This window comes from Carettochelys insculpta, chromosome 14, assembly GCF_033958435.1.
Source record: "Carettochelys insculpta isolate YL-2023 chromosome 14, ASM3395843v1, whole genome shotgun sequence".
Taxonomy (NCBI): Eukaryota; Metazoa; Chordata; order Testudines; family Carettochelyidae; genus Carettochelys; species Carettochelys insculpta.
In genome coordinates this window covers 2431777-2458358 of record NC_134150.1, presented here as the reverse complement: position 1 = coordinate 2458358, position 26582 = coordinate 2431777, and the positions used below count along the sequence as shown (strand labels likewise).

Below are 26582 nucleotides of genomic sequence, written 5' to 3'. Positions count from 1 at the left end.
GAAGGAGATTGCTGAAGTTCCTGCTACTAGCTTATTCTATTGCACTTCTCTGCAGAAACACAGGAGTTTAAGTCACAAAATGCATATTTCAAACAAGTATTTAGTACACACGACAAACAATTGACTAATAGGTCAAGCCACCAGTGTGTCAGACTTGCATTATCCCTCAACATGTGATAAACCAAAAATCTCAAAAACAACTAGGCAGCCGACATGCTGTCATCCAAGTAGGACAACTTTGTTTACAAAGTTTTCAGAAGACAGAGGCAGAGGTATACAGTGCATTAAATACACCACGGTATTACAGCCCTGTGTATTTCTTCCGCTCCCTCAAATCCAGGACTTCAAAGGTCAGGCATCAGATGACCAGACCTATTGTGGAATGGGTGGGAGCCTCCAGTTTAGGTCTTTCAAAAAGATATGAAAAAGCCATAAGGGGCTCCCATCAATGCCAGAGAGAAGCCTGAAGAGGGGCAGTGGGAAAGGACTTGAGAGAGACCTCAACCATGAGCTGTGAAGTTAATATCCAACATGATAGGAATGTACTGACCCTGGAGTAACAGACCTAACAGAACAACAGGAAGTCCTGTGGCACCTCATAGACTAACAAATATTTTAGAGCATAAGCTTTCGTGGGCAAAGACCCGCTTCATCAGATGCATGAGTGGGGGGGTGGTTTCAGGGGGTATTTAAAGAGTGGGGGGTCCCAGTAAAAGGTAAGGCCAGAGCTGACAAGGTCTAGTCAGGGTGGAAAAGGCCCATTATCAGTAGTATGTATGAAGAGAGGAAAAAACAGGTCAGATGGGGCCAGGGGGAGGAAATATATGGCCCATTGTCAGTCTAATGTGGAGATGTTAACACCTAGGGCAGAGAAGCTCCTTTTTGTAAGGGGTGAGCCGCTCCCAGCCTCTGTTTAATCCTTGGTTAAGGGAGTCAAATTTGCAAATAAATTGCAGCTCAGAGATTTCTCTCTCCATTTGATTTTTGAAATGTCTTTGTTTCAGGACTGTCACCCTTAAATCTGCCATGAGTGTCCAGGGAGATTGACGTGTTCTCCCACAGGCTTCTGTACATTACCGTTCCTGATGTCTGATTTATGCCCATTTATTCTTTTACGCAGAGACTGTCCAGTTTGGCCAATGTAAATTGCAGTGGGGCATTGCTGGCACATGATGGCACATAGTGTATTAGTAGATGTGCAGGTGTATGGTTGATGTTAGGTCCTGTGATGATGTCACTGGTGTAGATATGTGGGCAGAGTTGGCAGCGAGATTTGTTGCAGGGGCTGGTTCCAGGCTTAGAGTTACTGGTTTGTGATCTATAGCAGCTGGTGAGGATTTGTTTAAGGCTGGCAGGCTGTCTGTAGGGGACGACAGGCCTGCCTCCCAAGGGCTGTGAGAGTGAAAGATCATTGTTCAGGATGGGTTGCAGATCGCTGATGATGCATTGGAGAGGCCGTAGGTGGGGGCTGTATGTGATGGTCAGTGGTGTTCTCTTGTTTTCGTCGCGAGGCCTCTCTTGTAGCAGGTGGCTTCTGGGTACCCGTCTGGTTCTGTCAATCTGTTGCCTCACTTCCTTAGGTGGGTGTTGTAGTTTGAGGAAAGCTTGGCAAAGGTCTTGTAGATGTTTGTCTCTGTCTGATGGATCAGAGCAAATACGGTTGTACCGTAGCACCTGGCTTTATACAATGGATCGCGTGGGGTGCCCTGGATGAAAGCTGGAGGCGTGTAGATAAGCACAGCGGTCCGTGGGTTTTCAGTATAGGGTGGTATTTATGTGACCATCGCTTATCCGCACAGTAGTGTCCAGGGAGTGAATCTCTTGTGTGGACTGGTCCAGGCTAAGGTTGATGGTGGGATGGAAACTGTTGAAATCAAGCTGGAACTTTTCAAGAGCCTCCTTCCCATGGGTGCAGATGATGAAGATGTCATCAATGTAGTGCAGCTAGAGGAGGGGCGCAAGGGGACGAGAACTGAGAAAGCGCTTTTCCAGGTCAGCCATAAAAATGTTGGCATACTGTGGGGCCATAGAATCACAGAACACTAGGACTGGAAGGGACCTCGAGAGGCCATCGAGTCCAGCCCCCTGCCCCAACGGCAGGACCAACTACTATCTAAACCATCCCTGATAGACATCTATCTAACCTGTTCTTAAATACCTCCAGCGATGAAGATTCCACAACCTCCCTTGGCAATTTATTCCACTGTTTGACCGCCCTGACAGTGAGGAACTTTTTCCTAATATCCAACCTAAACCTCCCTTGCTGAAGTTTAAGTCCATTGCCTCTTGTTCTATCCTCAGAGGCCAAGAAGAACAAGTTTTCTCCTTCCTCCTTATGACTCCCTTTTAGATACCTGAAAACCGCTATCATGTCTCCCCTCAATCTTCTCTTTTCCAAACTAAACAAGCCCAATTCTTTCAACCTTTTTTCACAGGTTGCATTCGTTAGACCTTTAATCATTCTTGTCGCTCTTCTCTGGACCCTCTCTAGTTTCTCCACATCTTTTTTTAACTGTGGTGCCCAGAACTGGACACAATACTCCAGCTGAGGCCTAACCAGTGCAGAGTAGAGCGGAAATTAGCACAGGGCTGGGGCTGCAGGAGGGTCGGGGTGGTGAGCTAGGGCCGTGCGGCCCTGGGGCAGTTAAGCTGGAGCCGCACAGGATAGGGGTGAACTGGGGCCCTGTGGGGGTTGAACTGGAGCCGGGAGGGGGGCTTGAGCCGGAGCCAGGCCATGGGTGGTTTGAACCAGGGCAGGTATGTGTGCGAGAGCGCTGGGGTCAGCAGGATTTTGAGTTGTGTTTAACTCGCGTTAATGCAAGCCCAACTCAAAAATCGGGTTTACTGTACTTGTTTTCGCTATAAACAAACCCAAGAGCTGTGTGTTGAGTAAGATCACAGGAGAAAGTGGTAAAGTGGGATGTGTCTTTGCAAGAAGCAAATCTGTGGATGCTGCAAGTACAGCAGATGAAGGGTTGGACACTCTTGCGAGACTCAGGAGGTGGGGCAGGCCTGTTGCTAACTTACAGAGTCTCTGCTAGCTGTGGCCAGGGGAGCAGGAAGATTACCAGCAGTGGGCAAAGACCTGGCTTCCTCACGTAAGGGCAGAGGTGGCCACAGACCTGGGAAGCATGTCAAATACCGTCTGAGCTAACTGGGTGACTGTAGGATCTTTGGCAAAACAAATGTGTCAGTGTCTGGCTTTTTTGTACCTTTTAAGTGTGTGAAAATCTCCATACTCCAGCCTACATGGAGAGAACTGGTTGCTGAATACATCACACAATCTACATCAGGGATTTTCATACCTTCTGCAGCCAAAGGCCCTTGTTACCATTCTCAAGGGTTTTCGGGCTACACATTTCATGCATAAGATGGAAAAGATTTTAATTACCTTCACATTTAACACAGGTGTGGTTCAGAGACTACAGGTCTCAGCCTACAATACGCCATTTTCAGCCAATCAGCACTCCTCTAGTGAAGACTGACCATTGCCTACTGGGACTTGCAACCTCTGACAGATGAGGTCATCTAGTGAACTGTGGAAAATTGGGACACTCCTTGCTTAAACCAAGCGATTTACAGGTGAAGACTGTGAGCAGTCAGCACGCGCCCTACTACAAACCTGAATTCAGAAAGCTTAACTGAGATGGCCTGCAGTGGTAAAGAGATTGACTCCATGTTCCCTTGCCAGGAACAAGCCCAGGAACCCACACTGGCACAGAAACCATTATAGCTCGTGGAAAGTGTTATTTCTGCTCTCTGCAAAATAGCTAGAGGTTGCCAAAGAAAGTAAGTTTCAAATGCTATAGGTAGCTTGAGAGCAAAGAAAACCAACTGATACTTACATGGTTGCAGTCTGAAGAGATTTCATTGTCTGGCTGAAAGAAAAAGAAAGAAAGGAGCTTTAGTTTGGATCTAACGTGAGCTGGTTACCACATGCTAAAGAACGAGGATGTCAAATCTTCAAAAACTACTGCCAAGAATAATACAACTCCACATTTTCCAGAACATTTTAAGATCACTTCTTATCATGAAAATTGTTTAATGAAAAGCCAGAAAACAGGAAACTTTAGAAGCAACATACGAATGTTGCTGTACAAATGCCATGAAGACTTCACAGACCTCAACTGTCCCAGTTTTAGTAAGACACTGCTCAGCAATTTTCCAGTCACTGTTTCATTTTGTAGCCTTTGTGTTGCACAGCGAGAGGCAGTATTAATCTAGCTCCCACATAGCTTGGTCTCACGTGCCTCCTGATCTGTACTCAGCTCAGTTACCCATGTATTATAAGCCATGAGGGCAGAACTCCTGCCCAAGCAGAAATGGAGGAACAAATGCTGATTACAACTATCCCTAAGATCAGCCCCACCAGCATTTCAATGGGCTGAGAGCTTCCCCTTTAAAACTGGGCAGCTCTCCTAGGTGAGACCAACCGCAATATCACCTCTCTACTTCAAAAAGGAAGGTAGGTAGGTAACACCTACTGTCACCCACTCGTCTCTCATCCCACAGAAAAATGGTCCCATGATCAACGGACCACACTTTATACCCCCTCTAGAGACCAGAACTGTTGCTATTCTTATGCCATTCCACATTATCGGTTTGCTCTTTCACATCCATGAGTCTCACAAACAACTCTCCAAAACCTGCAACCATCACTGAAACTTCCCAACTCCTTACTTATAACAGTTACTTGTGACCTCCAAAGACTTTGCATCTGTTTAGTACAGAGCAAAAGGAAGATTTTTTTTTTTAACCTCACCAGCTCTAAACCAGATGAGAAATACAGTTGGCATGAGAAAGTTTAGCACTGAATGAGCTGGCTCTGCCAGTACCCTTACGAGAACGCTATCCTTCAGCTGTCTGATAACCTGACAAATGGGCTGTCAGCCTTAAAGGCGTTAAGAGCAGCAGCTCACAACTTCCTCATGCTTCAGCTCATACCCTCCACAACAAAATATTAAAAACATGGAACTGTCAAATGTACAGTATTTTAATAGTCACATCTGCTTCTAACAGCTACGTGTCTGTGACTTACGGGATAAGTTTCCACCTCTCTTCTCACTTTTCTCATTCAGCAATAGGCTGAAACTAAAATAGATCAGTTTCACATTAAACTAATTGGAAAGCAAGAGTTGGAATGCCCACAATTAAACCTGCTGTCAAATATTTTAGACAAGGACAGTTTCTTCACAGAAAGGATGAAGGCTAGCGCTGATATTTCTCTAAGGCGGGCAAGGCTGATTTAATGTATTTAGGAAGCAAAAGGAAAAAGCCGTCCAGAAGCACTTTAAAGATGAACAAAATAATTTATTAGGTGACGAGCTTTCGTGGGACAGATGTCCCACGAAAGCTCGTCACCTAATAAATTATTTTGTTCATCTTTAAAGTGCTACTTGACTGCTGTTTTCTTTTGATAGTATATAGACTAGCACAGCTTTCTCTCTGTTACTAGTAAGCAAAAGGGTTTACAAGGACAAGAGAGCACAACCCAGAAGTCATCTGAGCTGCTTTGGTTATTTGTTCTCATGACAATACCAAGTGACCCTCAATCTCACCGGTTTAGGTTCAGATCTGCACAGGATTAGGGCCCTAGTACAGAGGTGGGCAACCTGCGGCCCATCATGCACAGACTCTGCTGATTTCAAGCCACCCAGTGGTTTTCCAACCCGTGTTACTAAAGTCACGTGCACATAAAGCAAAGGCATATGAAGCGAGGAGTGAGTTGATTGCATACAACGTTGATTGTGAGAGCCATCTACTCCCTCTGCATCCAATCAAAGTGCTGCTATGATTCAATGGAGGCGGGGGGCAGAGAGGAACCACTGCCTGAGGGACCACCTATGCAATGGTGACCTGCACTATGGCGATGTCTGGTGGCAGATCTGATCGTGCCACGGGGACAGGATTAGGGCCTTAACTCAGGCGTCCCACAAGTCCCAGGTGCCAACCGTGGCATAAGGACTCTTCTCACCAGGACTGGGATACCAGGGCCCTAGGTTGTTGCGTAGGGTTCAGTGACTGCAGTCAGGGAGCAGTCACTGTCTAAGAGGGCGGTCCTATAATCAGCTTGTCCTTGGACACCAGGAACTTAGCCAGGTCTCTCACCGGGCTTGGTTTCTGCAGCACTGGCCAGCCTCCCTCCTCTGGCTGCCACAGCGCTTCTGGCATTGAAGGTCCTATGAGGAGCTGGGGTCCCCCTGCAATCCAGGGAGTCTGCTCCCTCGCTGAAGGATCCATCCACAGCAGTACCCCCATGCAGCTCCAGGGCACACGTGGCCTGACACAGACCCTGTGCCTGAAGTCCCCTTCCCTGCTGGGGCCTTTTTGGAGGGCTCCCACACACACTTTAAACAGCTACTGTGAGGGTCACTGATGGGCATTGGCCTGCAGCATGATGAGCATGACAAAGTTTGGCTAACTGGCATGCCCTACTCCCAGGCTTATTCCAAGCCCAGCCCAGCCCCTAAGTACTAAACTACACTAACATGTAACTGTCTAAGTAAGTACCTATAAATTACACACAAAGGAGACAGAACAATGGGTTGTAAGAACCGCTAAGGCTCCTGAGATGCAAGACACAGCGCTGGACCAACCTTCAAGGGCAGGAAGAAGAAAACAAGAGGGTGCAGAGCCAGGGCAGTGTTCTCTGTAAGCTGTATGCTTGGGCAGCCATCCTGGAGAGATTCAAATGCCGCTCATGTGATCAGCAGAGTGCCATCGACCTGTGTTTGCATAGGTGGTGCACATCCATGCATGCTTTGGTGCCCATAACATTTATTCTACACATGGATGGAAAACGTTAGAGGGAACATTGGCCAGGAGCACCTAATAGACAGCGACATCAGAGTGGTACTTCAGGGGGCACCACAGCCGATTCTACAGATATGGCTAAGGCAAAAATCTGATGACTGCAAATGGGCACGCACACACCTCATATGGAATTGACATGAGCAAGCACTTAAATATTTAACAGCACATGACCTGACTGAAGAGCACAACTTCTCTTAAGTGCACCCAGGCACAACCACGACTGAAGATGAGCTAGAAATCAGGGCTTAAAGGAGTCACTCACTAATAGTAAGGGGGGAACATGGTGAGGTGGGAGAGGGGGGGATGACCTCAGTCAACTTCTGTAGACTTTAGATATCAATCAGAAATCTTTGAAAAAGATGAGTTACTGGTAAGCTCAGGTAGCATCTGATCCCAAATCTCCCTGGCAATTTGTTTACAGTAACATTACCTGACCTTTGTAAAGATTTTTCTCTCCCTGTTCCTATATGAGATACATATGGACAGGTAAAACACAGCAAGTGCTTACGCTGAAAGCAAGCAAACAAAAGGGAAATAACTGGCTAACCCATGTATGTAGTCTTGGGTACTTTAACGGTAAAAATTTTCACATGCGTTATTTGACAATATCTTGAATCTTTTAAGACAAAATGAATTTTTTTAAGCTATAAATACGTCTTGCAAATGTAACCCATGGCATTGCTGCTTTCCTGCACGTCTGAGGAGAGATCGCTTCGGTGGCTTTGCACCTACGCATGGCTTCCCAAATAGCAGCACAGTGAAATGAACTCCCCTACTATTCACAGAGCCATGCATGAATACAACATTTGCATCTGAGCTGCGGAAATAAAAGGGATACCTGTGGATTTGCAGGGCTCTGACTCTACAGGTTACCCATGGGCAGGAAGCAGCAGCAAAACATTTAATCAGATCAGTTTCTCGGTGCTCTTAAAAAAAACTTAGTAACAGCAGTGGTAGGCCTTGGAGTAAGCACACAAGCTACCTGGACAACTGAGATTTTGCGATCCCTGGTTGAAAATAGAATAGTGGAGACGCAGACTCTGTGCAGCAATTCAGAGGCTCTAGGGAAAGTAGAAGGGACAGAAAGGAGGAACTTTTAAGCAACCAAAGAAGCGTGGAAACTCAAATTCATCTGATACTTCTTAACCAGACTAAGAAAAATACAGAACACAACCAAAATTAAGGGACAGCATCTCAGTAACTTTCACTTCTTAGCTTTAAAGAGCATGGGTGGCTGTCTTTTCACGTTTATCTCAACATTTCTCTGTAGACCATGTGATTTATACAATAAGGTACTACCCTGATTCTACTGGAAGAAAAAAAAAGCAATACATCAGAGTTGCTGCCAACCATAGCAGGCAGACAAAACAAAGAGAACGTTTTGCTTCACAAATTATAAAAAAAACACACTGACCTAGAGTCCTAGTTTCTAAGGTCATAAGAAATCCATGTGATCATCTACCCTGACCTCCTGCTTAACATGCCACAGAAGTTCCCCAAAATAAGTGTGTGTTTGAATTCCAGACTTTGTTTAGAAGAATACCCAATCTTGATTTTAAAATGCCAGTAAATACGACCCCGCCTCAACCTTTCAGGACTAACACAAAAGATAACATTAAAGAAAAGCATTAAATAAGTTGTTCAAACTGAGAACTTTGTTTCCAATTACAAGATGGCCAGGTCAGCAACACTAATTCTTTATCCACAGATTAAACCACATTAACAAAAAGTCACCACAGCCTTCTGAAGCAGATATCCCAATCTGAGAAAGAAAGAGCAAAACCACATCAGGTCCACAACAAGAACCTGAAAACAGAATTAAAAGAGTCACAGCTCTAGTTTCAGAGTTAGGAGTTAGTATCACCATCCTGCCTCACAGAAAAGCCTGTTCAACCAAATTATTATGGCTGAACAAATTCTGGGCCAAAAAATTAAAAATTCTGAGCACAATAGTTTGGAATTCTGCAAACTTTATTCTTAGCCAACTAAAAGTAATGTGCAAATAGAGAGATGCTGGATAGCATTGTTTTTGCTCTGTGCTTATGTGGTGGTAGACCTTGGCCAAGTACGGCACAGGAGCTGTCTTAAGACAGACAACATATAGGAAAAGGTGGAGGCAACACAGAAACCAACAATGGAGTACACCGGAAAGAAAAAGTGAAGACATTATTCAGCATACAATTCTTACCTTCCCCCACACCAGAGCCCCACGCGGGGGAGGCTTGAACCAGAGCCGCATGCAGGGGGTGGTGGTGGTTTAAACTGGAGCCATGTGGGGGGGGGGGGGGCTTGGACCAGGGCAGAGTGGGGGTTGAGCCAGAGCTGAGCGTGAGGGGTGGTGAACCAGAGCCAGGCGTGTGGGGTGAGCAGGAGTTATGTGCGGGTGGTGAGTGGAGTCAGAGGGGTTGAGCCAAGGCCAATGGGAGTGAGTTAAGTGCAACTGGAAATCGTGCATTTCCATGGTTTACTGTAGGAATCGGGGGACAGTTGCGTATGAGTGAGGTCACGTATTCTGAGTTCACATACTCTGAGACCTTACTGTATGTTGCTGTTTCATGTATGTGTATTCATTCATATACTGATTAATAAAGTTTATAGATTCTACAGACTTTTCTTACACATGCCGAAAGGGTTTTTTTTCCCCCATATGAACGTAACCGATATTTCCATCGGTTTGGATTACATTAAACAGGTTGGGGGAGTTGGGGTGCTGCTCTGGTAATTGCAAGGATGAAAAGTGGGGCTACCAACCTCCCACTTGCCACAGCAGGGAATGGGGGCAGGTTCCTCACCAGCATGTTTGGGCTAGGAAACAGCATTTCAGCTGCCTCCTGTGGGGTCGGCCTTCCCCTTCATGGTGGCGCTGCAAAGAGTGAAGATTGATGAACCCCAGGCCAGCTGAGACTTAAGCAGTCTTGCTGCTGGAGCCCCAGCTGGCACAGGGTAATCAAGTCCCCACCCTCCCACCCCTAGCTCTGCAAAGAGCCACATCAAGGGGAAATTGACAAAATTTCACCACAGGCTTGGACAGTTCTCATGGCACACCACACATAGCAAAGTGATACACTACATGAACTACAATTTGCTTTATATGGTCACTACCATCATATATAGCAAACAGGAAACAAATCTTTCATTATAACATGGCAGTCAGAAGCCCCTACTTGATTATAGTGTTTTAAAAGCAAATCTTTTGGTGTGATCACACTGAATACTGTATCTGCTTAAATACGAATAAAAAGATCCAACATGCCTAAGACTGTCAGCAAATCCCTGACTCCCATGATGCGCTATTTTATTTTTCTTTACAAAGGTAGCACACTAATAAAAAAGAAAGCAGAACAGAAGGTAATTTGAATAAACTGGAACAATTGTTTGAATTGTTCAGGTGTGGACTGGCCAAGCATGACTAGCTGATGTAATACAAATTATGTCCAAACCCCTGAGCATCAACTGCCATCCAACTGTGTAAGCAACTGGGTGCATTTGCAATGAAGAATCAAAATGCCAAAAAGAACCAGAAGCAATTTTTAGTTTTCAGAACAGTTTTCGTACTATGCACATTCCTGCAATGCCATCTAACTCCAGTGTTCCGCAACAAAGCACGTCTCTGTGTGTTACAAAAATCTGGGAATCTACCATCATCTCTGCTGACCCTGCCAAACCTCTCTCTTCCATACTTCTAAGTTACTGATCTTTTCAGATGACGAGGGCAGCAGACATACTCAGAAAACACAAGACCCAGTGCCATCAAAGGGGCAGCCAAAAACCATACCGTATGAAAACAAAAATATATCAGCGGTCTGTTTTTAAAAATCTCATGAAGATGCCTTGGCCTGAGAGACCTGGTTGCACATATGAAGTTATACCAAACTGCCAGTGCTTGGGATAAATGCCTGAAGTACAATTTCGGTCTTAGAATGGCTCAGCACAAGAATTCCAGATTTATTCACTTAATTACTTCAGCTCAAGCACAGTTCAGCCAACACTCCCCACCTGACCAAAAAAAAACCCAAAACAAAAAACTGCTATTTCTGCAAACCCATCTTGAGCTCTGTGTCTAAGCAAGGTTTTCAGATCTGTGAATAACAAGTTGAACCCTTTGCATCCAGCATTGTTGAGGCCTGACTAGTGCTGAAAGAGAATCTGCAGGACTACAGGAGGTCAGTACTGTCTTGCACCGCTACCAACACTTCCACTGTTTACTGGGCTCGGAGACGACGTTTGGGGGTAAATTACAGCTAAATAACAGGTCAATTACAGCTAAATAACAGAACACAAAGAACCAGGACTGGGGACTGTAAACAAACTTAACAGACCATGAAAACTTGGCCACGCCCATGACAAGTGGTCATCTGGCTAACTAAAATCATGTCAGATTACGGACATTGCTGGACCAGACAGTTCCAAATTAGAGAGGTTCAACCTGTACCAGCAAGATTGTGAAACTTGAGTGAAAGCAGTACCTCAGTTAATTTTGTGGATACAGGAGCAAACAATATGGCTGCAGAGCCAACAGAAGGACAAATTCTGGACTCTCACAATGTTTCAAATCAACAGTCACTGCACAGAGCAGGACCACATGAAGGACTCTGGCCAACCTCTCCTCATGTCTGTCCAACATTCCTTTAAGGAAATGAAATGCTAAAATAGCCACTTTCTTTCCAGTGGCTGATTCTCAGCGATTTACAACGATTTGGGCACTCGTTTTTACAATCTAAATTGTAAGTTCCCAAACAGCCAGTGTCTCCCCTGAAAAGCCAAGTCTGTTGCCCACCAGCAACTTCCTTCCGCCTGCTGCCTTCCTGCATGGGGATGGGAAAGGTGGGGGTGGGAATAGGAGCTCCAGGTCCGTGCCTGCGCTCCCCACAGCAGCTGCGAACTGCCTAAAGCAACTGGAGCCGGCGTGGACCCAGGACGCCCATTCTCCTCTGCGCCATATGCAGGCAGATGGCAGGCAGAAGGAAGTCGCTGGAAGGCAACAGGCTTGGCTTTTCAGGAAACATGCCAGTTGTTCCGGAGGGGAAGGAAGCAGCACGCATGCTTCCTGAGACCCCAGACCTGGCACGCAGCTGAGACTCCTCCAGATACCAGCCAGGCTGTCCCAGCCCCTCACTCAGACCCCCATGAGTACCCTGGCCAGACATCCACCTGCCCCTGGCCCAGGATCCCATCAGCACCCTGCGCTAGCCCCCTGCTTCCTGGCCAGGCACCTACCCTGAGCTTGCTTCTGTACTGTACTTTCCATTCAGATTCTGCACCCCATCCCTATCCCACTCACTGGCAGCCCTGTCCTGCACACTGGATCCCTCATTTTTGGCCCTACCTCAGTGCAGAGGGGCCCATAAATTCCACTAACCCTGGAACCCCAGAAGAATTAATCTGGCCTGAGGTATTGAACCTCAGTCCTACCTACTTCCTCCCTCACCACCACAACACTGCTGCAGAATCCACACACTGCAAATCTGTGTCCTGAGCCCCTCATACTCCCAACCCCCGTGCCCTGAGCCCCTCATACTCCTGCAACCTCACATCCACAAGCCTCTGGTTTGCTCACCACCCGAACACTTCCCCGACCCCAAAACTCTCCAGCCTGCAACTGCCTCCCTGAGTCAGCAGCTCCCACTTCACCTCTTGCTGCACCCAAATCCCCTCCAAGAACTTGCACCCTTCGCCTCTTCCAACACCCAAATCCCTCATTCCCACCCCGGAGCCCATACCTCCTGTCAACCCAGTGAGAGTCGTAAGGGCTAAGGACAGCAAATGGAGACAAGGGCGACAGAGAAGGCAGGGCTTCAAGAAAGTGGTGGGGTCTTGGGGCTTGCCCTGACTTTGAAAAAGTCATCTTGGGTGTAAAAAGACTGGAGACCACCGCTGTAAAATTTTTACACTTTTCAAATTTCATACCACAAAATGCGATGGGGGGAGGGGGGGGGGTCTTTCGACATGTCGGTGTACCAAGTCGGTTGGTGGGGAGGCTTAAGAATGACGTAGAAGGCAGTGGAACTTTTTTGAACTTTCTAGCACATTTGTGGGAGTTTTTGGGACTGTTCTATCTGGGACGTAGGTAGCGGGTCTTGTACAGTTACTGGTGGTGGGGTATACATAAGGCAGCGCACATCTGCATATACCAGTAGTAGTAAATAAACGCTCATGATAAAAAGTAACAGAGAGTAAGCCGTGCTGGTCTATACACTATCAAAACAAAAAGAAAGCTCACCTTATAAACTATTTTGCTAGTCTTTAAACTGCTCCTGATAAAAGTAACTTGCATCCATTAAATTTATCCTAATCAGGAAAATGACTCAGATTTTTAATTAATATATTTTGGATGTGATTAAGAAAAGGAAGCACAATGAAGACTATATTAAGTATGGCTTCAATGTCATGAAAAAAAATAGGATTGATCATCCTCAACGCATAGTATGCCACACAGTTCTCAGCAATGATGCCTTGAGACCTAGCCATCTTGAGCAACACTTAAAGAACCATAGCCCTTTGACAGACAAACCAACAGAGTTTTTTGCTGATAAACTTCAAAATTTGAAACGCACGAAGCTGGACACTACTGGAGCTTTTCAACCAGCGGCGGCAAAAGCAGTAGAAGCATCTTATGAACTGTCATTGCTAAAGCCAAGAAAGTGCACATAAGTGGAGAAACACTTGTGAAGCCTTGCTTGTTGAAAGCAGCTGATACTGTGCTTGGTGTCGAAAGCAGGGAAAAAACTATCAGAAATTTTGCTTTCTGACAATTCCGTGAAACATGGCATTGATGACCCAGTGAAGATCTTAAACTTCAAGTTGTGGAACCAGCTGTGGCCTCTCTTTTTTTCACAATTCAGTGCGACAATACCACTGACACAGCACAAGGCCATCAGTTTCTTGTCTATGTTGGATTCATTAACAATGGAACTGCAAAACAACTGCTTTTTTCGAAGGAATTGATGATGACAAAGGCTTCTGATGTTGTGAAAATGATTTCTAACTTTTTTTTTTTTTTTTTTGGAAGAAAATGGATTTTCATGGGGAAAACTGTATGCACAGAGATCCTTGGCTCTCACTCTGAATTTGTGACATTAGTGAAAGAAAAAAATCCAGCCATAACCACAACTCACTACGTTAAACACAGACAAGCATTGACTGCTAAAACCCTTCCAGATGACCTACAAGACTTGTTGAATTTGGCCATCAAAGTTGTCAATTTTGTGAAGAACAGTGCTTTAAGAGACTTTTTGCTGCTCTTTGTACAGATTTAGGAGCAGATCACAAAACTCTTTGGTTTCACACGGAGCTATGATGGCCTTCCAAAGGGAACATGCTTTCAAGATTTGAAATTCGAATTGAAAGATGAAGAGGAGATTTTCCTCAAGCAACAGAAGAAAGAAGTGTTCGATCATGCATTTACCAACCAAACATTTCAACTTTCACTGGCATAACTTGTGGACATTTTTGAATCTCTGAACAACCTCAATTTGAAGCTGCAAGGAAACAAGGCTGAAAACATAGCGCACCATGATGCCATCAAAGCATTTACAGAAAAAATCCAGCTTTGGAAACATTGATCACAAGCTCAGACACCTCACTTTTAGTTTTTTCCAACATTTTCATCACTCGCTGAAAATGAAGTTTTCCAAGAACTTTGTAAAGAGGATGTGAAGAACAAAATTCTGTTTCATCTGGACTGCCTTCCTGATGTATTCCTCTGCTATTTTCCAGACAACTTTTTGGGCAACCCCATTTACAAATGAGTCTGCAATCCATTCCACATTGACGTCGACTCATTGCCAGAAGCATGGCAAGAACAAGCAGTAGAAATACAATTCAAGTGCAAAAGAATTTAAAAAACTAAAGCTTCAAGAATTTTTGGATAAAATATTTTCTAATGTGCCTGCAAGTCGGAGAACAAGTGCTACACATCATTCTTCTGTTTTTGTCAATGTACCTCTGAAAAAAGCTTTTCAAGTTGTCACATTGAAAATGAAAAAAATATCGACTGGACATCAAAAATGATTTGCTTGGGGCACTTTCATCTTTCAAACCTAGGATTTCCCAACTTGTGAAGAAAATGCAGCAGCATCCTTCACATTAAATTTGTTTTGTTTCTGCTGTTTTTGATGTTAAAACACATTTTTATTAAAATTTTGGGCCAAGAAAAACTATTTGTGTTTATTTTTTGTTTTAAATAAGATTTATATCAAGTTCGTGTTTATTTTAAATTATAAATAGAATATTTTGTTAAAGAGGGTTTGGATGATGGTAAAGAAGTAGGGGGGAGGGTTGTGAGGGTTTCTCAAAAATCAAAAAGGGGGTGTGATGCCAAAAAGTTTGGGAACCACTGAGCTAAATGTATTTGGAAGAGAGTCTGCTGAGGTGAGAGGATCAGCTGTCACTACGTTCTAGCCAGCTGTGTATCTTTGCTACACAGATACCTGTGAATTTGCAGGGCTTGGCTCCATAGGTAATCCCTCACCCTACCCAGGCAGGCCAGAGGGGAGCACAGGGTTAGGTTTAAGGGAAATTCACAGGTATCTCTGCTTCAAAGGCAGGTACTTATTTTACATATGCACTGGGCTCCAAACATTAGTACCCCTCCCGGAATGCAACCTAACTCACTCCCTCAAAAGAGGTCAGGTCATGAGTGTACACTTGTCCACTACTGGGAGAAGAGGAGTCAGCAGACAAGAAGTTGCATGGCAGAAACTATAAGAAGCCAGGGCAGCTATAGCCTGCTTTTCAGTCCGATCTAACAAACAACGCCTTGGGTACACACAGGCCTGAAATAACTTTAGCAGCTGAGAAACGCAGACTAAGTTTGGATGTCGCTGGATTGAGTCACTGCAAAATATCCTTCCTTCCCTGACTCTGTAGGTCTGGAAAAATAAAGAAGTAGAAGCCTGGACTAAAAAAAGATTTCATAATTTACCTATGCTTATCCACTCAGAACAACAGACACTTACAAAACAAGAATCTATCCACTGAAATTTCTACTTATTTATATGGTCCCACAAAGTTCACAGAATCCGAGTGCAGGAGAAGTAGAAAGACTAGTTTCCAGGGTTCTCTCAATCGAGTTTGTGAAATATACATGTGGGCATGTAGTGCATGAAAGACAGGTCAAAAATTAACATTATATTTAGATGTGAAAGTGACAGCTACACAGTCACAATTTTCCCTTGTGAAAGTACAGTACTCTTTCATATCCAGCAGTCCCAGGACCAGGACATTGCCAGATATTCAAATATTCTGGATAACATACCTACCAATGCATAACACTGAAGAAAAGCAAGATTAGATATTAAGGAACAAACAAATGTACATGGAGTGCTTTGACAGTAGTATTGTACACTGTACTGGCTGTGTATTTGTATTTACATTCACTGTATGCACTTCTGGAAAATGTAACTAAAATTTACGTATGGTTAAAATGCTGGTTGTCTCAGAGTTCCGGATGAGAGAATGCCAGATATGAAAGAGTTTACTGTATCTTCCAGCCCCCATGAAAGTTATATTTCTTCCACTCAAGACTCTCCTACTGGTCGCCAGTGTAATTACTTCATTCTGGGCAAACGGAAGTGATCTTTTCTCACTATCGCTCTTTGGACATCCACTGAAAGTGAGAAAACCCAAAAGAGCCCAAGGCTGCAGACATACAAGTTACAGTGCAGATGCCCATGACAGCTGGGAGTGATAGACAGGGAATGGTCCCTGAAGACCAGCCCTTCTGCATGGATTATTCCAAGCTTGCCTGTGGTCAGTTTTAACTAGCAGATAGCTCAGAGCACTGGCTTTGGCTAAGATTGAAGAAGGCAGGAAGCAAAGCTGCACGTCTTTGATATAAAGGAAACGTCAGTCTGGGCATCAACTCCATTCAACCAATTATGTCTTCCCCATCCCCCAATAGCTTCATGTAAGCATTGAATTTCACAAGACGACAGAGCAGGCAAGGTAGAGCACCTCTGGAGACAGAGGAACAGTGGGTTTGGTCTTTGGGGAAGAAAGTAGCCATTTCAAGTTATTTTTGTTTACCTGAATATCCCTGGGATGAGGTGAGACTATTTGGTGATCTACAGTATCAAATGACGCAGAAAAGTTCATAGAAAACTGATGACACTTTAGTCACCTGTCAAGAAGAGTGACTCACTCCATATGAGTGGGTAAGCAGAATTTTGCAGGCCTAATTTAGGCCATGAAAATGGAACAATTAGGAACAGATCTTAGCTGCATTTCATAGCACTCCTCCTCTGCATTTTAATGGCCTAAAATGGATCCCCCCTTGAACTGTGCTCACAAACGCTACAAGCTGTCTAGGAAGATAATCAGCTCAGATACCTCCCCTATAAAAAGCACCTTTGCTCTTTAAAGGAATATTCCAGTTTAATGTCAGATAAAATAATATGTATTTATACAAAAAAAATTCATAGTTTAATGCAACCATGGTGAACATGAACAGATCCTGGACTACTGTTCATGCAATATGGGAGCAGTGACAAGCACTACTGTTCAACCAAGTGATTTTAAAAGTATCTTGAACTTTCAGGTTTAGAAAGATATCTGAGGCTTCATCTCCACTATGAGAAAATCAATTTTTAATAAATTCAATTTTTAAAATCATTCTTATGAATTCAAATTAAGCACCCACAAAGCTTGAAATTCAACCCACCATTTTTCCATGTCAAGTTTCTGCAGCCACTTTGCAAGTTTGACAGCCTGAGCAGTGCATTGTGGGTACCTACCCCACAGTACCTTAGCCCCGGTTGCATGTGAGTGGTTGACGTTTTAATCCCAGAATGCAAAGCACTGTCCCAGAATTCAGAGCGCCCAGTATGAATGAAATAAACTGGAGATGGCAGCACAAGCATGGGTCCACAAATGCTTCAACTTTTAGCACACATCTTTCTGGCAATCACACTGGCAGTCTCGCAATTTTGCCTTCAGTTACCAAGCTCAGGGATGCTTCAGTATCGTAATGATGGTTATGGGCACCCTATATATTTGCAGTGCTGGGCACTGCTGAATTCCAATTCAAATTCTAATTCAATCAAAAATCTGTGGGCTCCCTGTGACCTTCTTCCTGCGCACCTGGATGGAGAGCAGCAGAGAAGAAAGCAGCCATATATAGAGGGTCACCACATGGCTTTGTGGGATACATACAGGACACTTCTGGAGGCTAATAAATTTGAATTAAGGACATGGCGCTTCCAACTAGCCTTTATTCGATATTTTAAATTGAAAATTGATGCTCTACCCATCCCATAATATCAACATTTTCTAATTCGTATTATGGCTCCATAAATCGAGCTAATGGTATATACACTGAAGACAGTGACATTTTAATATTGAGCTAACTCCTTTAAATTTGATTTTATCTCAAAGTGTTGAGGCAGTCTAAGTCAAGAAATGTTTATTCTTCCACACTAATTTAGAGCGATCATTTTTAGCTGTAATTAAATTGTGTCATCTCAAACATACTGCCAACGAGCAGTCCAGCAGGAAGAAAATTAAAGGGAAGCCCTGCAGTAGGAATACCAAGATGCTAATGACTGGATTAAGTCGAATTCCCTCCCCTACACCTACTAGCACTCCATGCTGGGAAGTTGTGGCTCCTTGAAAACAAGGATTCTGGTTTCCCAACCCATACTCAAAAGTAGGGTGGATAAAAATATACTTCTAATTAAAAATGGATTTATTTTTCACTACGCCAGGGTTTTTTTTTAATTTAAAAAAAGGTTGAAAATTGAAATCTACAAACTATGCTAAGGTCCAAACAATCTATTTTAAGTAATTTCCTATCCAAAAAACAATCAGCTTTTGTGCCAAGTTTTAAGAAAGCTGAAGAACTAGCCTGATAGATGACACTGGTTAAGCACCTGAATCAAGAGTTTTTGAAGTGCTTAACCAGCCTTGGATAACACTAGCCTCTTCCACTGACAGTATTTTATTCATTTTCATGTAAATTAGTTCAGTTCAATGTTCATTCAAAGTAAAGAAATCAGCTGAGAGTTGAAAAAGTAGGAAAGCCTGGTTTTACACTTCCAGCTCATGAACAAAAATCAGGTATGAAAGGATGAAATCTACTAGTTTTTACAATCTTGAAAGACAAGGTGATCAGAAACAATCAACTCATTAACTACCAACAATACCATCTTTGTTTAATAAATCGGTTTGAAATATAAAACATGTTTTGATCATTTTATATGTATCCAACACTTAAGGTAGTTTCATAAACCATTAAAATGTTTTTGTGCATTTAACTGTATTAAAATTTCCAAACAGAGTTGGATATGGATCACAAGTAAAAAGTTAATCTAGTAAATAAGAAATACATTTTTCATCATCATTCAACATAAATATATAAATAATAATGGAATAAATGTGAACTAAGCTACATAACTGCTTAAATAAATGAGGGGAGGCCCGCTCAGATCTTCAATGTCCCATTATCTTGATGCAACTTTTGAAAATCTGAGTCAAAACAGACCCTCTGGGTTATCAGAAAGCAGCACTAAATGTAGTATATAAAGACTATGTTCAGATACAAATCATCATGTTTTAATGGTTACCAACTGAGAATCAATTTTTTTTTGAAAAATAAAGCACAAATGCAAAATTATTAAAAATCAAGGCTTCCACCATTAAAGTTGGTGAGTTAAATTGCTCTAAATCAAACTTTCCCTTCCCTCCCTATAAATAAAGCATTCTCCCCCATAGGTCTGACAGCATATGGCTACTCAAAGAGTTATCTGCCATAAGTGTCATCAAGAGGGCAAACCCTCGCTCTCCACCTTTAAATTTCAGAAAGTGAAGACAAGGAGCTACCAACCGTGACTTGAAAACTTATCTATTTATCCCCAAATTTGAAAGCCAAATCTTTATAAAAAGAAACTTGTGATAATCGAGGTATTTCTCCCTTAGCAAATGTTTATTTTTTAAACTAAGTTGTCCCCACTTAGGCTAAATCTACACTGGCACCTTACTGCATTGCAACTTTCTGCCTTGGGGCTCTGAGAAATCACAGACAGCCAAAAGGCAGCAAACTACAGCGTTGTAAAGCGTCACTGTAAACAGGGCTATGGCACTGACAGTCACACTCTCAGGACAGTTAGGGCACATCTTCACTTCCGGGAAGATCGACCCAATCAGAGTCGATCTTCCAGAGTTCAATTTCACACATCTGCTAGAGACACACAAAACTGATCGGCAACCTACCCCTGGATGACTCGCTTCTGTGAGGCATAAGGGAGATCGACTGGAGAAACTCTTGTCAACATCTCTTAGTGAAGACAGTCAGGTAAGTCAGTTTCAGATACCTCAATTCTACATATGCAATTCTACGTATGGCAATTGCATATCTAGAATCGACATATCCCCCTTACGTAGACCTGGCCTTAGTTACTCCCCTTGTGGAGGTAGTTTACCTGGTGCACTGCAAGAGAGATCTTTCCCAGTGCTCTTGCCCTTTACGCTTTAAAGCAGTGTTTCTTAAACTACGTTCCAACGACCACAGTGCTCCATGCACAAGTCGCAGGTGTGCCACAAGCATTTGGAAAATAATTCAGAGTTTTACAATAAATAACCATTTTATGACAACAGTAATGGAAAATGCTGATAAATTTATTTCTATATTTCGTGAGAGCAGCAGCAGTCTGGCAACACAGAAAGGTTAACTAACATTGTGCTGCTAGCCTCACCTCTCCTCTAATCATCTTCTCGTAGTCATACAGCGGTGTAGCAATTAGCAACAAAATGCAGCACAAGTACCGTGCCAGCATGGTGGCTACGCTGTCAGTCAGCTGCTTGATGTCAACCAATGCGTGTGGCGTGTGATGACATTCAATTTAGTATTTCCATGGATATGAGTAAAAAGAGTAAATTGAGGTTTTTTTTTTAAAAAAAAGCCAGAAGTGAGTGAAAATACTACAGCAGAGGAACGAGTACCATCAACGAACGAAGTAGATTTTCATTCGTGTTCTGCATAAAATTGTTTGGCATTCCATAGTCTCAAAAAGTTTAAGAAACTCTGCTTTAAATTATAGACAAAGCTTTAGTCTTACTACATCATCCATTTAAAGATACTACAGAGCTGATAAGCAGCTGCTGTTTGCTTGCCTGTTTGCACCTCAAAGAGACAGTTTCTTATGAGAGGAAAGGATAAGTGAATATAAAGTACTGGACTGACAAAATGAAGTCACCACAGGGCTGAACGAGAACATCAATCAGTGGTGAGCGGAACCTGTGTCCACTCAAGGGACGTTTCAGCAGCTTTTCTCCCACTCCTACCCCCAGCTCAAAAAGGACGAGAGGAGTAGTTTTCTTGTGCAATGGATAGGTAACCGAGAGGGAGCTGTGTCCGTCTGTATTCTAACAAAACAAACCAGCAGACTCCTGTAGCACTTTGAAGACTAACAAAATAATGTATAAGGTGATGACCGTTCATGGGGCAGACCCAATTCTCCAAATCTGAGGAAGTGGGTCTGCCCCACGAAAGCTCATCACCTTATACATTATTTTGTTAGTCTGTAAAGTGCTACAGGAGTCTGCTGGTTTGTTTCATTTTATTTATATAGGAGCAGCCTTGAAGTCTCCGACGACCCTCAAAATCTGTATTGAACCAACGACATCACCTTGGTTTAATACACCACACAGCTTCTCTCTCCTTTGAAACTTTGTGAATAGTTGACAGACTGCCTGGCTTCTGTCTGAATTCCAAATTTACAAGGTCTATTGATTTTGCTGCTGAATTAACGATTTTGCTACATTTACAGACCCCTATAGGCTGCTACTCGCTAGGAAGTGGTAGAATTTCTAGAGTAACTGAGGAAGGACTGTATCAGAGAAACAGTATTTCAGCCTGAGCATCCAACTTAAAAAAAAAAAAACTATGTTAAAGCTGTGCTTCTGTGAATTCCCTGGACTTAGACCTCTCTAAAGAGAAATCAGGAAGTCTCTAGCTCTATTTCTCCTATCACCCCACCCAGACTTCAGCTGATGGGCTACATCACTGCAAAACTTGCAATACAGATCATAAGCACAATTTAGTTTTTTGCCTCAGAACCACTACTACTACTGTGCTTCGGGACAACAGCAGGGGTGTTCAGAGGAAGTCTTGATCCCAGAGAAAAACGGAACTGCCATTACAGACCTAGGTGTACATTAGCAGTGTCAGCTTAAAATACAGCGTTTGCAATTTTATAGTTGCATTGCAGAATACAAAACCAAGCAAAACATGGGCGGTCATTTATACACTCCCTATCCACATTTGGTTTTGAGGCCCAAGAGTGCTGGAAGTTTAACTACCCAGTTTAGATTTTAAAACAGCAAGAACAGGGGTTACATACATACATATACATGGAGCTATACACATCTCATAGAGCTGGAAGGGACCTCAAGAGGTTATAGAGTCCAGCCCCTGCCCTCACAGCAGGACCTATCACCACGCCTGACTTTTTTTTTTTTTTTTTAAAATCTAACTTGCCCCATACCCTTGAAAGGCTCTGTCAAGGATTCACCTCATCCCTGGATTTATGAGGCCAATGCTCTAACTGCTGAGCTATCCCTCCCCCAAAATAGGTTCTTAAGCTGTTTACCATTGTGGGCCAAATCCACACAATAGATTACTGATACCTGTACTTTGGCCAGGGCTACGGACTGACTGAGCTACACACTGAAAACTGGTGTGCTACAACATGAACAGCTCAGCAAGCTGTGAAGACCAAGTACATATTTCAAAGAGCAGTACAACATTTTGAACAGTCTTCCTGCCAAACAGGGAATTCCAGGCTGGATGCAAAGGTGGTGGCACTATTAAAACCAGTTACATCAATGTCAGCTTTTGTACAGTAACATTGAAGCTACTACCATAAACTAAAGTCAAAATGAAAAATAATGCTGTCACAGTAAAGCTAGTTTGGCTATGTATCTCACAAGAGATAGTCTGCTACGTGCAACGTGTTCAGTTAGTATTCCCACGATACTGCTCTGTTGTCAGATTTCTGGAATCTAATACATGTTACATAAAAACGCTTGTCAAAGAACATCAAGGTTGCAAAGTCAAATATTCAAGAGACAGTAGAGAGGGAGCTGTGTTAGTCTATATACTATCAAAACAAAAAAGCAGTCAAGTAGCACTTTAAAGACTAACAAAATAATTTGTTAGGTGAGCTTTCGTGGGAGAGACCCACTTCTTCAGACCATAGCCAGACCAGACTCAATATTTAAGGCGTGCGCGCGCACTCTCTCTCTCTGCCCCAAGCCTGATTTACCACACTGCATCAAAACCCTGTGTGCTGCAGTGACAGCAAACACACAAAGACAAACAATTGAAGATTCGAACACTGGATTCTCGTGGTGAAAATCCACTGCACAGAGATTCCCAATAATGGAGGTATTTGGAGAGAAAACATTTTACTTTGTGCCTTGTAACTCGTTCGTGGAAACAGATATCCTTCGTGCTATATGGCTTGTCATTCCTCCCCAGTCTCAAACATGGCAATCTGTTCAGTTCTGTGAAATACACAAGATTTAGCACGGTCATAGCCTGCCACTCTATTGTTTTTTCCAGGAATCCCAGAATGACGGGCAGAATTTCACAAGTTGTTTGCATGCAAAGGCTAAACACACATGCGAACACCACAAAGAGTGCTGGCTTCCCTTCACTGGCTGAGGTGGGACTTTATTTGACAGTATGCAGTGCCGACGACTCCTCTCTGGCCTCTCCCCGGCAGGCTCCCCCCTGACTGCAGCCCCCTTTGCCCTCCCGGAGCAACAAGCGATAATCGTGTCTGTGGGAGAAGCTCTCCTGCCGACATAGCATTGGGCACACTACATTTAGGCTGGTGAAAGTGTCACTCAGAGGGGTATTTTTCCCAGCACAGTCTTGCAATGGGAGCTGCCTGGGTCATTCTTGTGGTGCAGGCATGCTCACAGGGCCACCTCAGCAGGCTGTTTTGAGCAGCAGGGGGACAGGCAGGTAGGGAAGCAGGCAGGGATCCTAACTGAGGCCCCTGCTGGGCCATGGAATGGTGGCAAGCCAGATTTTGCCTACCCCTGCTCTACGCAATGTTTGAATTTAAATTCAGTCTCTTCACTGCCAGAAACATCCATTACTGTTCTGTCATTACTTAGTCTCTACCATTGGTTCAGTTCTGGGAAAGAGATAGCACTGCTTTTACTGCTAGAAAGATCCACATAATGGTTGAAACTCTAATTGCTAAAGTGGCAAGACTTTAATAGCTGCACTTCATTCTTAAGGAAACAAAAATTAAAGTGAGAATGCTGCTTAATGGATATGCCTTACTGGGCCTGCCGTTTCTGCTGGCTCTTTCCAACTGTAATTGTCTTTGAATAAAATGGACTGCTTCCGGTGGGATTTACAGTAGCTCAGCTCACTGGGATAAACGGTGAAAATGGGATGTTTTATAAGGAGAGTTCCCACCCTATAAATTTACAAGCCTGTATTTGTTCAAAGTTCAGCTCTGAAGCAGAGAGAGTTCGCTCCAGTGCTAATAACTAGAGGACAGACAGTTGAGTGATCGATCGCTACTCAGAGCTGAGCCAATGGCACCGCTAGTCTTGTTCTCCATAAGATTTCCAGACATGCTTCCCTAGCTGCTCTAACGCGGTAGGAGAACTACAGAAAATCCCCAATGTATTTGCAGCCTTCCAAATATAGAATAGTGAAGAAATTTGGCTCTTTAGCTTGGAGACACAAACACGCTCATTAAATGGGCACCTGAAGGAAGGCCAGGCCACATTTCCTTTAACATGAGACTTAACCCATGGATTTTACATGCATGCACAGAAAAAGCGTGCTGCCTTTTCCAGTTCTAGTGGTCTGTTAACTGGCTCATTTGAAAGCAGTCGCTTACACTCCAATGCACAAAAGCTAGATTGAGCTTGTCTGGTTGTGGGTGGAGTACTGGTGCAAGCACTAGTAGTCTCTGGGAGGTAGAGACCCAATGAAAGCTGATGCTGGGATGAACAGATGTGAGAACAATAGCCTCTTTGCCCAGAAATGCATCATTGTCGTCATCTTCAGCAGGGCATTCTCCTCTCTAGTTTTCGAACGGTCCTGAGGAGCAGAGGGAAGGCGTGTCCCATAGCTCTGAGAGAGATCTGCTGCCAACACTGATCCCAGGACGTGGCATTTGGAGGGTTGCCAGAATGCTTTATTGTTCCTTCCAGAAGCAATGAGGTCAGTACCTATGGGCTAACATTCTTTCTTCCTGTATAGGGAACACTGCATTTGGCCATATGAAAGCCCACTGTTTGCCGCCAGTCTTCCAAGTGATGAAAATCACTCCACATAAGTGAACCATGCTGAAGGTCTGAAAAACAGGCTGTGGGGCACAAAAGCTTGTCTCTTTCACCAACATTTATTTCCTGCACAGTTCTTGAGTGTTCTCCCTCCTCTCCTTTTGACCAGAGCTGAGAGAAGACACATGCTCCCAAATTGAGGTGGGCGGGAAAAAAACCCTGACAGCAATGTGAAGGTCAAACCACAAAGAGAGCCAAACTGGACCCATGTGAACTGCTATGAGCACTGCCTGACCTCTCCTCAGCTCCCTACATCCCTGGGCTTGCTCAGCCACCACTTGCAAAGAAGTATTCTCTGTTGTAGCTGATAAATGCTTTAAAATTCTCCAGGGGGTAGGAATAGATGGTCAGTTTTCAAAATGGAGAGTGGTAAAATGAGCCCCCTAGGGATCCATATTGGAGCCAGTGCTATTCAACATATTCATGATTGATATGGTAAAAGGAGTTAACAGTGGGGTGGAATAGTTTGCAATGCGACAAGATTATGCTAGAGTTCAGTCCAAAGCAGACTGTGAAGGGTTACAAAAGGATCCCAAAAACTGGGACACTGGCAACAAGACAGGAGTTCAATGTTGATATATGCCAAATAATACGGACTGGAAACAATCCCAACTGAAACAGAACAATGGGATCTGAATTAGTTGTTGGAGTTATTCTGGATAGCTCTCTGAAAACATCTGCTTAATGTGCAGCAGCAATCAAAAAAGTTAGCAAAATGATAGGAACCATTAGGAAAGAGACACATAGGACAGCAAATATCTTAATGCCACTATGTATAAATGTGGGGTACACCCACATCTTGAGTATCACGTGCAGTTCCAGTCACTTCATGTTAAAACAAAAAAATGTGGAAAAGGTACAGAATTGGAAAAGGTACAGATTAAGCATATAGAACAGCTTCTGTAGGAGAGGAGTTTTACAAGACTGGGACTGTTCAGCTTGGAAAAGAAACAACTGAAGAGGGAATAATGAAAGACGTCTGTAGACTTGTGAATGGAAAGGAGAACTTGAATCCCATTTACCCCCTCACATAACACAAGAACCAGGGCTCATCAGATGAAGTCAATACTGAGCAGGTTTAATACCAAACCTAGAGGAAGTACTTCTTTACACAACACAGTCAATTTGTGGAACAACTTGCCAGGGTAGGCTGTGAAGGCCAAAAGTATAAGTGGTTTCAGGAAAATAAAAAAAAGGTAAGTTCATAGTGGAAGGGTCCATCAAGAGCTATGAGCCAAGACAGTCAGGGACACAACCTTGTGCTCTGGGAGTTCCTAAGCTTCTGAATGCCAAATGGAGGCACTGAATGAGAGGAGATGGATCACATGGTAATTGCCCTGTGCTGTTCACCGCCCAGAAGGCAGATTTAGCCCTGGAATGCACCTGGGTATTTTGACAACTAAACTGTTAAGTTTGAGTTTTGGGGTTTTTCTGTGGAAAAGCTGTGGAGAAAAGAG

General features: G+C 43.6%; 1 protein-coding gene across 1 annotated transcript in view; it reads right to left on the bottom strand.

Moving 5' to 3' along the window:
• Positions 1-26582, bottom strand: part of GLG1 (golgi glycoprotein 1) — a 129215-nt gene that overhangs the window by 61978 nt on the left and 40655 nt on the right. The window contains exon 2 of the mRNA XM_075008290.1: positions 3846-3878. Coding sequence (XP_074864391.1) covers positions 3846-3878 — 33 coding nt within the window. The remainder of the gene's footprint in view (positions 1-3845; positions 3879-26582) is intronic.